Raw genomic sequence first — 17248 nt, 5'->3', positions numbered from 1 at the left:
AAATATGCATTAAAAAATTTGGCACGAAAAAGAAGCAGACATGTTTTTGAAATGCATATTTTCTATTTCTTGGTGGCATATTGATCTACAAAATAAAGTCCCCACATATGCAAATATACTGCCTATGCAAATAACTTCTATATATTTTTTTATTTAGGTATTTTTAATTTCCAGTTTGTTGCAGCTGCTCAGTAACGAAATGCCAATAACAAAATCGACACTATTTCTAAAAAAGATTTAAACTGTAATTTTTGACACACCTCTAGAAATAGCGTCAAGGCCGGAATTACACTATAAAAGTTTTATAAAAGTTCTTTACGCATCGGTTACATTCAAGCGAATGTAACAAATAGGCCTATTGATTGTTTTTTTAATTTATAAAAATATCTTTTATAAAACTTTTTATTGTGCAATCATGACCTTTTAAAAACATCTCTATTGTTCACTAAATCTCCCGGCGAAAATAATATATTTTTAGAAAAATTTACAACCGCTACAACGTTATTTTCAACAGATTTTAAAACCCTTTCATTGATATTTCTTATTTTTTTAAAAAAAAAGTCTGAAACCGTTCAACGATAATCTAAAATTTCATAACCACTCTCAACCATGTTTCTAAGAGATTTTGAAAACGTTACAACGATATTTACAGATTAATTAACTATCTTATATTTTTAATTCTGAAAACCGCTCAAAACTATGTATTATATATACATTTTATCTCGTTAAATTGGGAATTTTTGCAAGACATAATATATTCATGTGTGTGTGTGTGAGATGATGAAGGGTAAAAGAAAAATGCAATTAAAAAAATTCTCAATGAGCTTGAGGAATTACTTTCGTAATGAAAGAACGAAGAGGTTAATTATCTCAAGATCTTGTGTGCTTGATGCTTTCACGGTTATGTTGCTGTTTTTTGCTTTTCCGTATTTCAATAAAGTATAACACAGAAGAGAAATTCTCAGTAGGTGTATCCATGATATTTTTTATATATACTTATTAGTGATAAATGACATAAAATTTCTGTTATTTGAACGTTATTAATGCAGTACGCCTACTAAACTGATCATGGGCCATCAATTTTTGTACAATAAGCAACTAAATAAACTAATACAAATGAACTAAAACGTCCTGCTTGATGTAATTTACGCAAACTTCACTAAAGCATTTGATTGTGTTAGTCACTCTATATATATATTGATGTGAAAACTAAAAACAGAATTTGATTTTCTTGATAATACTTGTAATTTATTTGCTTCGTACCTCAAAAAACAGACTAGTATTTGGAATCTCGTGGCTCATCTGTTACTGACGGATTTCGTGCAGCATCTGGAGTCCTTCAGGGCTCTGTCCTTGGATCTTTGTTGCCTCTCGTATTTATTAGTGACCTAGCAGCTGCCTTTCATAATTGTTTATTATTTGCTGATGACTTTGAAAATATTTGACTTCGTTGTACATTTTGAATCTTGCTCTTTTATTGAAGATAGGGTTAATCTATATTTATCACTGTAGATGTACCGAGAATCATCTACACTTGAATATAAACAAATGCTTTGTTATGTCTTTTACTCGCATGAAACATTCTATTATTTTCTATTATTATACTGACATTAAGATTTACAGAGATGATATTACGCTACTGACCTGGTTATTATTTATAGCTCTGAGTTTACCTTTCGTGATCATATTAATGACATTAGTACAAATTCATATCGCAAACTTGGCTGGCTTAGAAGGATAACCGCTGTAATTTTTGTATTTTATGTAATAGTTTTTAGTTTTTGAAAGCACTACAACGGAATTTCTTAGAGGATTCTGACTACAAACATCTTTTTTTTTTAGATATCTTGAGTCCTCTCGCTTGCCGGGTGAACGCGCTAGGGAGGTGAGAGGACGTGGGTTTGATTCCCTACAAAGAAATTTGAATTTTCTCTCTTTATTAAATTCATCTTCGCAATAGCGGAGAGTGACATCATCCTCGGATGGTACATGCTACTTCGAATCCATATTGTCTAAGGGTGCTTAAAAAGCGGGGGCAAGGGTCTGAACTCATAACGAAGAACTCTAACCTCGCAAATGTTTTGCTAACTGTATATGAATGCGCATACATGACTGGGGGGAGGATTCCTTTAGATCCCATAATAGGGACCCCAGTTATTATTACTTTTTCTCCTTGTAATTCCCGCACTACCATGCCCTTCTGGACAATGAACGTATACCGCGTAAGCGACAGAGCATGGTCGTGCTCGGTCCGTTCTGTCCGGAGTAGATCCACTAGTACGGATATCATTTGATTGACTTATATAAACAATTGATCGGATTGCCTCGCTTCGTTCTCATGTTTTCTATATCGACATACACCTACCGGCAAAATAAGCCATCAGCGCTGAAAGTATGACAGCCACAAATATTAGGACGATGGTGGACATTTTCCAAGAACATCTTTGAACGCAAGTCTTAGTGAAATGGAACCTGGAGCTAGCAATGGCCGCCGACGAGAAAGCGGACGTCGATGTTATGAAGTGGTGTCTTCCAGTCGAAGGGGGTGCAGTAGGTGGTTGGATTAGTTGCGGGTTAACACAATTCGTTATAGGCACCATGGGACCTAAAAGAATAATTTAAAAGCAAAGATTTTCCATCAATTCACAATGTTCAGTTATTTATCGCAAACTACCGTAAATCAAAAACTCGTCTGCGTGCGAATAGACTGACCTGTAGTAGAATTCGGCGTACCACAGAAAGCGGGGAGTGGATTGCTGTAAGTTGGACCACCAGTACTCGAACTGTTACTCGCCGTCGTAGCAGTCGTACTCGAAGTATTCACAGAAAAATGTGTTCCGTTTACATTGGTCGTAACCGAGTTTTTGGATGGAAGAGTCGCTAGAATAGATGGATCGGCCATTCCAACAATACCGCCGGGTATCACTCCTCTCGATAACGGAGATTTCTGGGACGCCGTCGAACACAACCTGCAAAAGAAAATGAAATTCAAATAAGTCGACGCTCGTAATAACGGCCCCATCGCTCAACGGAAAGCCGGCATTATATTAGGAAGTCGTTGAATCGAAAGTTTGGAAAATAAAGCTTAACTTGGGAGAATTACATATAATTGGTCGTTAAAAAATTATATTATTAATTTTTTTTTAGAATATGAAGGGGTGCAATAAAAATGTACCAGGTAACAAAGCTATACAGAGTGAATCCGACCTATTCTGCCGAACAAAACGAGTGATAGACGAGCCCAAGTGGATCACGAAACACCCCATCAACTCTGTGCTATCTGAAATTGTTTTCGAGTTATGGAGGATAATTGATTACGGGAAAAAAATGCGTCAAGTCTGAAAAAAACCGGAATTTTCGAGGTTTTTGGGAGACCTATATGCAGACTCATTACATACTCGAAAAGAACAGGAAAAATGCTTTAAGGTGACACAAATTTCATCGAAATATCTGGTTTTAATGGCGAGCTACAAGCGCTGAAAGATTGGCAACGTTCAAAATCGAATCTTCTATTCCGTGAATCGAATCCAACTACTACGAAGCTTCTACGAATTTCTACTATAAAATACGGAACTAGGGCGAATCGCGAAAAAAAAAACCGGAGGTCTGGTTTTTCTAGAAATTTCTTTTGCTTAGGATTTCTTTGAATCCCATTATCCTCTCGAGTACAAAATGACGTCACGCGAAGATCGCATCTCCAAAGAACAAATATCAAGAGTTTAGAATAAATATCAAATCAACAACTGATACAAAAAGGTTGCGGTTTGTACTAAAATAACTTTTCTTGGCGTAAAGCATTTGATAAATGAAAGAAAATTCAAATTTCACGCATAAATGGCGCTGTAAAACAAAAATCTCGACATCTATATGTTTATACATAATTGATTTTCTGTGTAATGTTCTCTACGCAAATTGATAATTTTATACCAATCTTTGCCGAACTTTGAGTGTGCCAAACAGGCCGCCAACTTAAATGATAGGCTACTTTAAAAGGGCAAATGAAAGAGTTATAAAACTGTTCAGCAACAACAACAATGACTTTTAGAATGTCTGCTTTGGTTAACTTGGTTCCGAAACATTGGTTTGTCACTTTTCTCAGTGCTCCCAGTATATGAAAAAAGCCGGGTAGTGCCAGGTATTACTGCTAGTTCGATATAGTATGTCAGATTCACGATTTTTTCTGAAATTGAAGAAAATTGATTTCCGAATTAAAACAAAAATTCATGACAAAAATAAATTTAGGTATAGCTAAGTACCATAACATCGCTCCCCTTGTTGTTGACCAACATTCTTGGTTCCAAGGTTGGCATGTATGCATTAGGGTAGCGGTTCTCAACCTTTTTTGACTCGCGAAGCCCTTTTTAGTATATAATTTCTAAAACGGAGACCCGTAGGCCTATTTTTCATTTATTCATCAAAGTTACTTATTTATTTTTATTATCCAAAAATATTTATAATTACTTCTTTTTCAAATTTACTATTTTTTTTTAATTTTCCTCGAGTGACCACGGAACCTGGGAGTTCGCATGGGGCTCCGTGGAGCACCGATTTGGAATCACTGCATTAGGGGCATACTATTTCGGTGGAAGTGAGTTTTTTTTTGTTTTCTAGAATGGCCTAGTTGCAGTATATCAGGGCCTGTGAGACCCCACGTGTTGATAAATATTAGGACTGTGAAAATAGATCACAATACGTTGGCTCCACAATTGCATTATGGCAGCCAAAGAAAGCATTTCTGTAAATATTCACGCATGCGTGCAATTTTCCCATCATCGTCGATGAAAAAAAAACAACTTAAAGTGTGTTTATATTTTTTTATATTTCCACGTTTTTTATATATTTAACTCAGACGTGTACATATTTACACAGACGAATCAGTTCGGTGAAACTGAATATAAATATGTTAATGACCACTCACACACACACACACACAGCGTCCGAAATTTCCAAATTATAAAATATATGTTATTTCCCATGGAAATAGTCAATGTTTCATAAAATCTGCTTAAAAGAGATTTATCTGGTAGAATACAAAAAAAAAACAAGAAAACATTTATACAGGGTAAAAAAATATATATATAATAAAATAAATTTTATGGTATGTATTTGTATCACATCCACAATGACAGCTTAAACGAGCTAAAAAGGATAAAAACTTCAGTTTATCACCCGCAAAAAATAATAAAATAACCTGAGAATTAATAAATAAATAAATAAATAAATCTATATCTAAAAGACGAGTGAAACGCAGCAGAACGTAGTTTAATCGAAACCGAAAACAATAAACCTTGGCAAAAGAAAATACAGAAGAATCCCCCCCCCCAAAAAAATATAGATAAATAAAGTTGAAACGTATACAGCAACGGTGAAATTAATCCTTAAAATCCTCTTTCACATCTGTAATCTCACAAAAAAAAAACTTCAAAGTTTCTGATACTCGCTATAGATACATTTTTTTTTCTGGAGGTATCTATTCTTTTTGTTGCTGTTTCCGATATGAAAGTGAGTTTCCAGTTTTCTTAACGCAATTTCTTGTGACCGGACTTGAAAAGATAGAAGAAGGAGGGAAGGCTGTCCTTGTATAAGGATAGTAGCGAAAGAAAAAAAAGCAACTTTTATCTATTTCACCAAAAGAATTCTTTCCATTGAAAGTTCTTTTTTTTTTTTTATGTAATATTATATATTTTTTTGTTTTCACTGTATCTTGGTCTTTTACCGCCTCTTTTCTTTCCGGAGGTTTTGGCGGCAAAGTACGTATCAAAAAATAAGAAATAATAAAATACCATATAACGGTAAATAAAAATTGCGGACAACGTAAGAATATATATAAGTATCCAGAATCTTGGGTGGAAAAGAAAATTTCTTTGGCTTTTGTTCATGTTAAAATGTACCATTTGTGACGGAGGAGGAAAGAAAAATGTCAAAAAATATATATTAAAGTTATCTTCATATATATATGTATTTTTTCTTATACTCTCTGTTAGGTCCGTTTACGCCCTGGGGCTTAAGAAACTTTGTAATATATATTTAGGACACAGGTGAAGAGTTGTCTTATATATAATCCAGGTCTGATTGTGACTTCGAGGACAATTGTTTAAGTCAGCTTGACAGATGCAAGAAGAAATTGTTTTTCGAGGGATGATACATTTTCTATTTTTCCAAGCGGATAAATATATTTATTTCATAACTTACTTTTTAAAAATATGTTTTGATCCTGAATTGCAATATATATATAATATAAATTATTTGTAATCGGTTATTAGTTGGAACTGATTGTCCAACGCGTATGAGATATTGATTTATCATTGACGAGATTTGAATCATATAAAGGTTGATTTGCTAGCATGCGTCAGCAGTTTATTTTGCACTACTTTTACATTAAAGGAAAAGCCCTTTCATTAATCTTTTTTTTTTTTTTACGTTTTTTGTGATTTTGTTATCAATTTTGTGGTTGGATAGTAATTTATTAATAATTTGGTGGTCCAATTACGAAGATTGAATCTATGTCAAATTCTATATCTAATTATATGTCCAATTAAGAGATTGAAGCAAATTTTCTGGTGAACTTGAACCATGATTTCGATGTCAGTTACGAGGTTGAATGATGATTTGCTGGTCAATTACATACTTGAATACTATTTCTGTGGTCAATTATGCGGTTGAATGATAATTTTGTGGTAAATTACGCTGTTGAATAACAATTTTATAGTCAATTACGTGGTCGAATAATGTTTCTGAGGTCAAATATGATGATGAATCATAATTTTGTGTTCAGTGATGAAGTTGAGTCACAATTTTAAGGAAGTTGAGCCATTTCTGATAATTTTAAGGAAGCTATTTCTGATAATTTTAAGGAAGTTGGGTCACAATTTTAAGCAAGTTGAGCCATTTCTGATAATTTTAAGGAAGCTATTTCTGATCATTTTAAGGAAGTTGGGTCACAATTTTAAGCAAGTTGAGTAACGATTTTAACGAAATTGAGTCACAATTTTGAGGAAGTTGAGTCACAATTTTAAGCAAGTTGAGTAACGATTTTAAGGAAATTGAGTCACAATTTTAAGGAAATTGAGTCACAATTTTAAGGAAATTGAGTCACAATTTTAAGGAAATTGAGTCACAATTTTGAGGAAGTTGAGCCACAATTTTAAGCAAGTTCAGTAACGATTTTAAGGAAATTGAGTCCCAATTTTGAGGAAGTTGAGCCACAATTTTAAGCAAGTTCAGTAACGATTTTAAGGAAATTGAGTCCCAATTTTGAGGAAGTTGAGCCACAATTTTAAGCAAGTTCAGTAACGATTTTAAGGAAATTGAGTCACAATTTTGAGGAAGTTGAGTATCAATTTTAAGGAAGATGAATCGTCATTTCAAATACGTTATTGAATCAGAATTTTTTTGGTCACTTATGTGGTTGAATAATCACTTCACATTCAAATATGAGGTTGATTAATAATCATGTGGAGAAATTGCGGAATTGAATCATGATTTAATGTTCAATTATGAAGTTGAATCGAAACTTCGTGGTAAATTAAGTAACTGTGATACTAATCCGAGTGAGTATAGGATACAAACCATCTCTCCCTTACCCACATTTATGAAATTTGTCTTGTTCTATTAAAACCAAATGAAAAATTTACGACAAAGAATCTGAAATCGAATATTTATCATGTTCTTAAAAACTTGCCTACGACTTTGCATTTATTCCTCATTATAAAAAGTTACAAAACAGTTATCCTATTATAAAAGAAATAACTAAAAACACTTTCTAATGGTGATTCTTTGTTTTTAAAAAAACAATGCTATTTCTAATAAGAGAGAAAATCCAAAAAACTACAAAATCCGTAGCCACTTCACCCCAGTTTCCGGAGTTTTAAAAATGAACCAAACAGGTCCCAACCCCCGAACGGAGATTTAGTGATATTACCAGTGTTCTAAAAAACCAGTATATTCTTCAGAACATTGAATAATATTCGATAAAATCCAATGGCTTTCAACAGCCCGAAAATCTCAAGAAAAAACTCTAAAGTTGTTTTTTTTCTATAATACTTATTAAACACATTACGTTTCCCGAAACGTCAAAGGAAAGTTATAATACTTACGAGAAAAACGATTTGTTAATTCAAGTTGAAACTTGTCATGCAAGGAGGACATTTGAGATCAATATATAATAATAATAATAATAAAATGGGAAAGGAATCGTTTCCACTTTCATTTCTGTTCTCAAAGTCTAAGGGTGGATATATATCTATACATATCCTTTTCCCCTATTTCTCTTTTTTTCCTGTGTGTGCTTTCTCCAGGGAAAAACTTCAGAAAGCCTGAAAGCTGAATTTTCTGACATCTATAGCCCACCACCGTTAACAGTACCACTTTCGTGAAAGCTTTCAAAGGTACTTATTGCTCATGACAGGCAGAGGTTTTTTTCTCCTTTCTTTCTTATTCTTTCCTCTACTTATTTCTTCTCCTTATATAGGGAAGTTTCTTCTTATTTTTTATTATAAAGGAAAAAGGAGCTTCTTTTATTTTTCTCGTTGCAAGGTCTTATAAAGTGTTGCTTATTTCTTTCTGTTTTTTTACATTGAATCTTTTTTCATTTTTACTTTTTTTTCACTCTTCTTCAAATTCTTTCAAATAAAGTTTGACAAAAGATATTTCAAAGGAACATTTGAACGAAATATTTGTAATATTTGGAAATTGAATGTTCCGATGTATTTGAATTTTTTTTTTTTTGTTTTAATAGGTTTGAAATGAGATGAAAAGTTTTGAGAAAATTTGATCATCGCAAATGCATTGTTTATTTCGATTGATTTCTTGAAATGTTTGTTTTAATTGTTATCAAGAAATTTTTATTTGTCACGATAGTTTATGAACCTTTTTTTTTTTGCGATATTTTACGTCGTTTTTAAAATATTGTGAAATAAAATATTTATTTGCAATATCTTATATGGTTTTTATATAAAGAAAGTTATTGGATGCTTTCTCGAGATTCCGATATATCATTACGTACAGAGTTTCTCAAACGAGGATTCCTTTCCTCTCATCAGGGCACCCTAGTGTCCCCAGAGACATAGAAAATGGTAAATAAAATGGCAATGTATGGCAGTGAAAAACATTCCGGTAGTTATCCAGAACAATGGATAGAAGTTATCCTCAACTTCAAAGTGAAAGGACGTGGTTTTAATTCCCCGCAAAGGCAGTAGAATTTTCTCTTCGTAACAGCCAGTTGTTAAAAACCTTCGTATCATTATGTATGTTTGCCCGTCACTAACTATTGACGTTATAGGCAAGGTGTCGTTATGACCCAGTTCCACTGTAGCACCCTGAGGATATCAGAACTACAGTCCCGGAGCCAGAACCAGATAGAGAGCCACCTATGCCAGTTAGGAGATCCACTAGACTACGACGTCAACTACACCCAGACAGCGATCTCGTACATCTGTTTAGAGGAGAGGAAGAAGAAGAGGAGCCTGAGTTGTCGAGAATAGTTTGATCCACGCTGGCTTATCGAAAAGCTGGATACAGGCAGCAATTACTGACGAATGTCTTTGGACCAAATCAAACTACACGGTGCAGCGATTAGATCAACCCAGCAGTAGATTGACAGCTTTCATTGATGTGATAGTTACTGATCCAATGAAAATCCCTGAAGAGAAGCAAATCACATTTTATCAAGAACTATTCCCGATTATGACGATTATTATGTGATTTATAACCTGTGATTTACAATTGTGATTGTAATCAGAATCACCATTTTTCGATTACAAATTTTATACTTGTTTACTGGCGAGGTGCGTAATGGCACCTGCCCATGTATGTAATATATCTTTCTCAAGATCAATAAATGGTTAGGTTTCCCCGGAGACACCCGAGTCCCCAGGGACAATGTGCTTATATCACTGAGTGTGACAGAGCCTGGATGTCTCTCGTTTCCTATCACTATCACTGTATTTCGATTTAAAATTAATTCCACCACAATTGACGCTTCTAAAAAAGTAACCCGATGTTTAAAATGGAATGAATCGAGAGAAGATATCCATACTTAGATTAAAGAACCACGGATTATTTTTATGGGGACAGTGCATTTCATTTCATCATATAAACATTACTTTTTATCAGTTTTATTTCAGTGTGTATTAGTATTTTCGTGGTAATCGTTCTTATTTGGAAATGTTGTATTTCAGTTATGTTTCGACATCCATATATTTAATGGACATCTTTTCTCAGCCACCCAGTTGGGCTTTTCGCCTGTTGTGACCTTTACATTCGTAAAAAAATATCATCCCTTGTTATTTTCCATTGCGCGCTCGTCTGTACTCGAACGGGGAGAATCAAAGTTACTCGGTTAACGATCATTTCCCACAAAATAAACGAACGACGTCAGAAATTTATAGTGAAAAGTTCTTAAAAGAAGACAAACCGTATATAAACTCTGTCATTATTCCCTCTCTCTCTCTCTCTCTCTGTAGAAAAAAGGAACGAGCCCTGGAGTTTTCATACGAGCAAACACAGAACAGGGAGCGAGCGGAGGTAAAAATAACGAGCAAAGAAAACGAAACCACTTCCCGAAAGGCATTGTACGAGAAAAAAAAAAAAGAGGACCTCGTCTCATATTTCACTGCAGCAACACCTTCGTAGAATACTAAGAGGGCGAGATTAACGTTTACGGTACTTTTGCCCATCTCTTTACCATTCCCCGTGACTACGTACGTACGGGCAAGCGTTTGTAATGTTATTTTATTTTTTTTTGCTCCTCTTTTGCTATTCATTTTTCTCCTCTTTTCAGTTATATTCCGCGAAAATTGCTATTCCCCCCGTAATAAACTATAGCGGAGCTGGGAGAGAGAGAAAAGGGGCAACAAAAATTATTTTTCCACGCTCAGGCACGCGTGCCATGCGCAGCGACATATGTTAGCCGTGCTTAATGCATGCGAGCACGTTTTTCTCGTGTGGAGAATGTAAAAAAAAACAAAAAAATGAAGCATGAAGAATTTTAGGAAGCTGGGTTCTGTAATGTTAGATGATATCTTAAGAAAAACGAACGCTACATCTCTTAAGAGAGCCCTGTATTTTCAATTACAAGAACGGATGATGATAATAATAACAAGAAGACTCGGGGTCCTCCTTTTTCTCTCTTTTAATATTATATATTAATATTTAAAGTTTTTGTGTTTTTATATCACTGTTTCTTGTGAATACAGTGAGTCTTGGAACTGAATCGCATTTTTTACGCGGATTCTGAGAATTCTCTGAGTATTTACTGCCGTGAATTTCTCGCATGTTTTTCCACTTCGAGTAATGTTTCTTAATGTAAAACCGGTACCGAAGTTTTATGATATTGTCAAAGAGTATGGTTTTCAGGTGGTTTTTTTTTTAAACATTTTTATGGCTGAATTTTTTGTTTGTTAAATACGTTACGTGAAATTATAAAATCTCGGTGTGTTTTGGGATGAGTTATGTTTATGGGATTATAATATTTGGATGTAGAGAAATATGTACACGGATATGGATCTAATGTGTTGGGTTATCTCGAAAGTTCTACTCGTTTTCCTTGGGAAGAAAATCATTTTAAGAATTTAGGCCAAATTATTTTTGAAAATTACCATCTCTTTCATTTCCACAATTTTTAGTAACTTTCGAAACTCTGTCGTGGTGGAATTTCACTGTTTTTTAAGCAAAAAAAGGTGTAAGCCCTTTAGCGAAAGTTTAGACAATAGCGGTACTTGCTCCTAAAATTAACCCTTTTGCATAATTGATGATAATCTGTAGATAATCCACAGATAATGTTTTTTAGATACAGTGGAATCTCGTTATAACGAACTCCAAGAGACCGGAGAAATCACTTCGTTATAAAGGAATTTAAGGTTTTTGCATTGTTTCTATGTAAACTTATCTGGGGGAATTAGAAAAAATATTCGTTAAAACGAGATTTTCGCTATAACGGTATTCGACTGTATTTGTTATTGATTAGATAACTTGTTATGCACTATAATTTTTTATTTTTTTTATTTAATTAGAACAAAAATGACCCAGTAAACAATTTACATGATAGATTTTTATTATTATCATTTCTCAACTTCTCATAAACTGGAATAAAGGGATTAAAGCAGTAAACATTTCAATTATGTAGCTGATTATAAAAACATAAAAGTGGATTCCAGTCATTATGAAACAGAGAACCGGAATTATGATTTATTACAATATTAATTTTTTTGCTGGAAATTAGCTGTTTCGTAATAAATTACAGCAGAGAACTGAGGTAAAACGGGCAACAAGAATTATTTTCCCACACCAAGACACAGGCATCATGCACCGCCACATATGTTTAGCCGTGGTTAATGCATACGGAACACGTCTTTCTTATGTGGAGAATGTAAAAGAAAGAAATGAAGCATGTAGAATATTCTCAGAAAGCTGGGTTTTGTAATGACAGATGATATCTTAGAGAAAGCGAATGTTACAACTCTTAAGAAAGCCCTGTATTTTCAATTACAACGGATGATAATAATAAGAAGGCTCGGGGTGTGGTGTGGGGGTGTGTGTGCGGTACTCCTTTTAATATTGTATTAATATTTAAAGTTTGTATACTTATTGTGCGTGTTATTATTTTTTGTGAATCTAGTGATTCTTGGAATTAAATCACTTTTTTGTTAGGAATTATAAGAATTCCGAGGATTTCTGAGTATTTACTGCAGTGGATATCTCACATGTTTTTACATCGAGTAATGGTTCTTCTTAGGAGATGGTACCGAAGTTTTATGATATTGTCAAACTATGGATGTCACGTGCTTCCTTGCGAGCATTTTTATGGCTATACTTTTGTTTATTGAGTATATATTATGGGAAATTATAAATTATGTGGATTTCGGAGTTCGTTTTTTTTTTTGGAATGAGTTGTATTTGTGGGATTGTTTTCTATGAATGTAGAAAGAGCTGTACGGATATAGATCTTATTCTCTGGGTATAATCCTGGAAGTTTAGATCGTTTTTTCTTTTGATGTTATAGAAAGAAAAAAAATGCCATGACTTTACCTCTTTTCAAAAAAATTATTATCTTTCCAATTTATACAATTATAATCTATTTTCCACGCATTTTTAAAACTGCCGTCGTGGAATTTATTATGTTTTGGAGACAAAAATGTCACACGACCTGTAGCAAAGACAAAGATATTTGCTTCTAAAACTAACCCTTTATGTACTAGATAAATTGTAGATAGGTAGATAATTTGTGGATATTTATGTAAGTTGAAGATTTATAAATAACTTGATAATGGGTTAGATAATTTGTAATCTACTAACTGGTTGTTAAAATAACAGCAACTTTCTAATTGTTTCTCTTTAATTATAACAAAAATGACCTATCAAATAATTTATTTATTTATCTAATGATTTGCACGAAAAATATTTATTATTATTATTGTATTTATATTTTCATTTCCATTTATTTCCGAGAATCTACTCATTCTTTGGATAGATAACCATAATCTTTTTTCAGGGGCAGTGTATTATATATTATTAATTATTATTATTATTATTATTGATCATATATGCTTTTATATTGGGCTGCTGTATTGACATTCATATAATTCACATTCATATTTTTTTATGGGCGTAATTTAGCCACTTAGCCACATTCATCTTCAGCCACTTTGATCGGCAATTTGTCTGTTGTGGCCTTTGTATTCGCATCACTTTATACTCATTCCACTTTTCCCCGTTGCAAAACCTTAGACGATAACGATATTTGCTACCCTTTATCGTGGTATGGTTATCTGTAGATAGTTAGAAAACTTGCAATGTGTTAGATAATTTGCTATCTACTAATTACGTTTTTGAGAAGAAAACAAATACAACGATTTTTGTTATCTTTATAAGAACACAAATAACCAGATGAACAATTTACATGATTATACTCGGTGTAAGTTTTTTCAATAAGCTTATTTCTCTCTATACAGTGACATGAGGGGAAATATTCAGTACAATAATATTAATTCCGAGTGATTTTTTGAGAGGTTATTATATCCAGGGAAAATTTAAAAAAAAAGGGTTAGGCAGTGTCAGATGCTGTCGCAGTTAATTCCTGAAAGCATCAATCGCTTACAGTAAATTCCAATTGCAATTTTTTTATAATTATTATATAAATAATAATCAATGCCCGCGCCCAAAATTGCTTTTCAAAGACGTTTCCGCGTCAAGGAATGTGTTTGAAAAGAAGTTGTCGACCCTGGTGCAAGTCCAATTTAGGCCTCTATATTAATATAATATAATAATCCCGAATGATTTCTGAGAGAGATTATTATATATTTTTCTCTTTTTAGATTACATATTCTAAGGGGAAATTAAAATATTGTGCAGCAGGACCGGGGCCGGAATTAGGCAGGTGCGAAGGGTGCAGCCGCACCGGGCCGCTAAATTATAGGGGCCCCAAAACGAACTAAAAAGACTTTGCTTACATTGCGGTAAATACGTTGACTACATTGAGTTACATTTTGACTTCTTATCAAAGCAATATCTTAAGATTCTGTTTAAGACAGGGGACCCTCGAGATCTAGGATTTTGACAACCCCCCCCGAACCCAGGGCCTGCATCTCATAAGTTCGTGCCCTGGGCAAATACTATTTTTGGGTGGCTATTGTAGTTCCCTTTGAGGCAGAGGCGGGGGGGGGGGAGGGATTTGCCTGTAATGAAAAGAGGAGCTAAATTCTGCGGGAACGTGTCCCATTTGCTCAGAGGCGCTGGACAAGAAAAAGCGCTGAATTCTCACTCTAACGACGTGCTGTATTTGAAACTACTCGTATCGTAATCAAGTGCATTCTTATCGCAGCTAAAAGAGTATTTAGAGTTGTAACTTTGGGCAGATAATCCGTCGTCTAGCCCTGACAGCCCTTCCATTGTGATGTGCTGTGTACACATGTTGTAGACATGGCGCCCACATTTTGCAGCAGAATGGGTCCGATGTCTATGCCAGAGAATATCATAAGTATCCGAACCTGGGGGTTGAGGCTTATTTCAGCCCCCTCAAGGATCAGGAAAAATAATTTCGGGGGGGGGGGCGTTGTTTGAGCTGTTTTCTCACCGGGTCAAAAAATAATTAAGCCCGTCCCTGAGCAGGACTTGGGAACCGATGGTGTTCTTACGTATAATATTTCCAGTCTGCATTCGAATCCCCGGACTCAAGCATGAAATCATTTTGCATTTTTTCCCAAGATTCATGTCCCGATAACCAATCCGGTGGCACAAAATAGGACTACGCAGAAAAAAAAAGATGGTCAAATGATAAGCAATCTACGAATGAGGTAAGAAAACAATATCGGTGTCTCATTAGTCGTGTAAGAAACTTAAAAACAAGAGACTTGATACTTCACTATTCATAGATCTGTAAGCTCTCGTGGAGAGGGCCAACGCAAGTAAAAATAATAGTAAATAAATAAATAAAACGCATTTCCTTTTTGATCCTGGAAGTGAAAAAAAAAAAAGGCACAAACACGGAATTTTGAAGCGGATATTAAGAGGAAGTCGGAGTAAGGGATAAAAAAATAAGACGGAAGAACACAAAAGAGCACCAGGAAGATAACTTTGATCACAAAAATAATAAAAACGGAGCTGGAATAAAATATATAAGAAAAAAAAATACAGGAAAAAAATCCTTTTTTTTTAAAAAAAACCTTAAAAACAAGGATAAAGGAAAAATAATAAAAAAAAAACAACCTCTGGTTTAAATCCTAAAGGGCGGAAAAAACCCTCGCGAGATTGTACTTGTGACGACGACGACGACACTATCCTTACTACAAGAAACATATAAATTCCGCTCACAAAATACGTGGTTTACTTCTTTTTTTTGTAGGAAACGTAGGAAAAGAAAGACAAGATGGTCTCTCTCTCTAACGTTAAAAGAAAAAAATTATTTGGGGGAAAAGAAATGCATTCCTGTTTTTCTCTGTTTTTGGAATAAAAATTTACAGCCTAATAAACCTGTAACGTGGTACCGGAACTGAATTTCCAAGTGAGGATCCGTTACTTGAGAATTCGTCGGAGTTATCCAAGTGAATGCTTATACAGGTTTGGGACTGAAATATGAATTGAATCACTTGGTAATCGAAATAGATTAAATCAGTTGATAATCGAAATGGATTAAATCAGTTGAAAATCGAAATGGATTAAATCAGTTGATAATCGAAATGGATTAAATCAGTTGATAATCGAAATGGATTAAATCAGTTGATAATCGAAATGGATTAAATCAGTTGATAATCGAAATGGATTAAATCAGTTGATAATCGAAATGGATTAAATCAGTTGATAATCGAAATAGATTAAAAATCACTTTATAATCGGAATTAATTGAATCACTTCATAATAGATGTGAATTAAATCACTTCATAATAGAAATGAATTAAATCACTTGATAATCGGAATTAATTGAATCAATTCATAATAGAAGTGAATTAAATCACTTGAAAATCGAAATGAATTGAATCACTTGAAAATCGAAATGAATTGAATCACTTGATTGTCGAAATGAATTATATCACTTTATAATCGGAATTGATTGAAGCACTTCATAAATAGAAGTGAATTAAATCACTTGATAATCGAAATGAATTGAATCACTTGATTGTCGAAATGAATTGAATCACTTGATAATCGAAATGAATTGAATCACTTGATTGTCGAAATGAATTGAATCACTTTGTTGTCGAAATGAATTAAATCACTTTATAATCGGAATTGATTGAATCACTTCATAATGGAAATGAATTAAATAACTTTGTAATGGGAATTGATTGAATCACTTGATAATCGAAATGAATTGAATCACTTGATAATCGAAATGAATTGAATCACTTGATAATCGAAATGAATTGAATCACTTGATAATCGAAATGAATTGAATCACTTGATAATCGAAATGAATTGAATCACTTGATAATCGAAATGAATTGAATCACTTGATAATCGAAATGAATTGAATCACTTCATAATAGAAATGAATTAAATCACTTTACAATCGGAATTGATTGAATCACTTCATAAATAGAAGTGAATTAAATCACTCCATAATCGAAATGAATTAACACTGCAAAGACGGCCTCTACCCTCTCTGCGCGCTCTTTCTGCTCCCATATCTGTAGTAAGAATTAACCAAAAGCTTTGAAATTCCTCAATACAGAATGAAATTATATTTCCAAAAACGCCTCAGCAATTACAAAATCAAATGGTACTAGAAACAATTAATGCAAACCACATTGAAGCC

At 33.7% G+C, this 17248-nt stretch overlaps 1 protein-coding gene across 1 annotated transcript in view; it reads right to left on the bottom strand.

The window, feature by feature from the left end:
• The window catches only part of LOC149089440 (teneurin-a-like), a 415199-nt gene that overhangs the window by 182073 nt on the left and 215878 nt on the right, over positions 1-17248 (bottom strand). Inside the window, exons 7-8 of the mRNA XM_089238543.1 lie at positions 2713-2969; positions 2366-2605 (exon numbers count right to left, since the gene is read on the bottom strand). Of these exons, the coding sequence (XP_089094669.1) occupies positions 2366-2605; positions 2713-2969 (497 nt within the window). The remainder of the gene's footprint in view (positions 1-2365; positions 2606-2712; positions 2970-17248) is intronic.

The sequence above is a fragment of the Pholcus phalangioides genome, unplaced genomic scaffold (genome assembly GCF_987345545.1).
Source record: "Pholcus phalangioides strain wild (caught in Gottingen) unplaced genomic scaffold, Ppha-v1.0 ptg000002l_1, whole genome shotgun sequence".
NCBI lineage: Eukaryota > Metazoa > Arthropoda > Arachnida > Araneae > Pholcidae > Pholcus > Pholcus phalangioides.
This window is presented reverse-complemented; position numbering and strand designations above follow the sequence as displayed.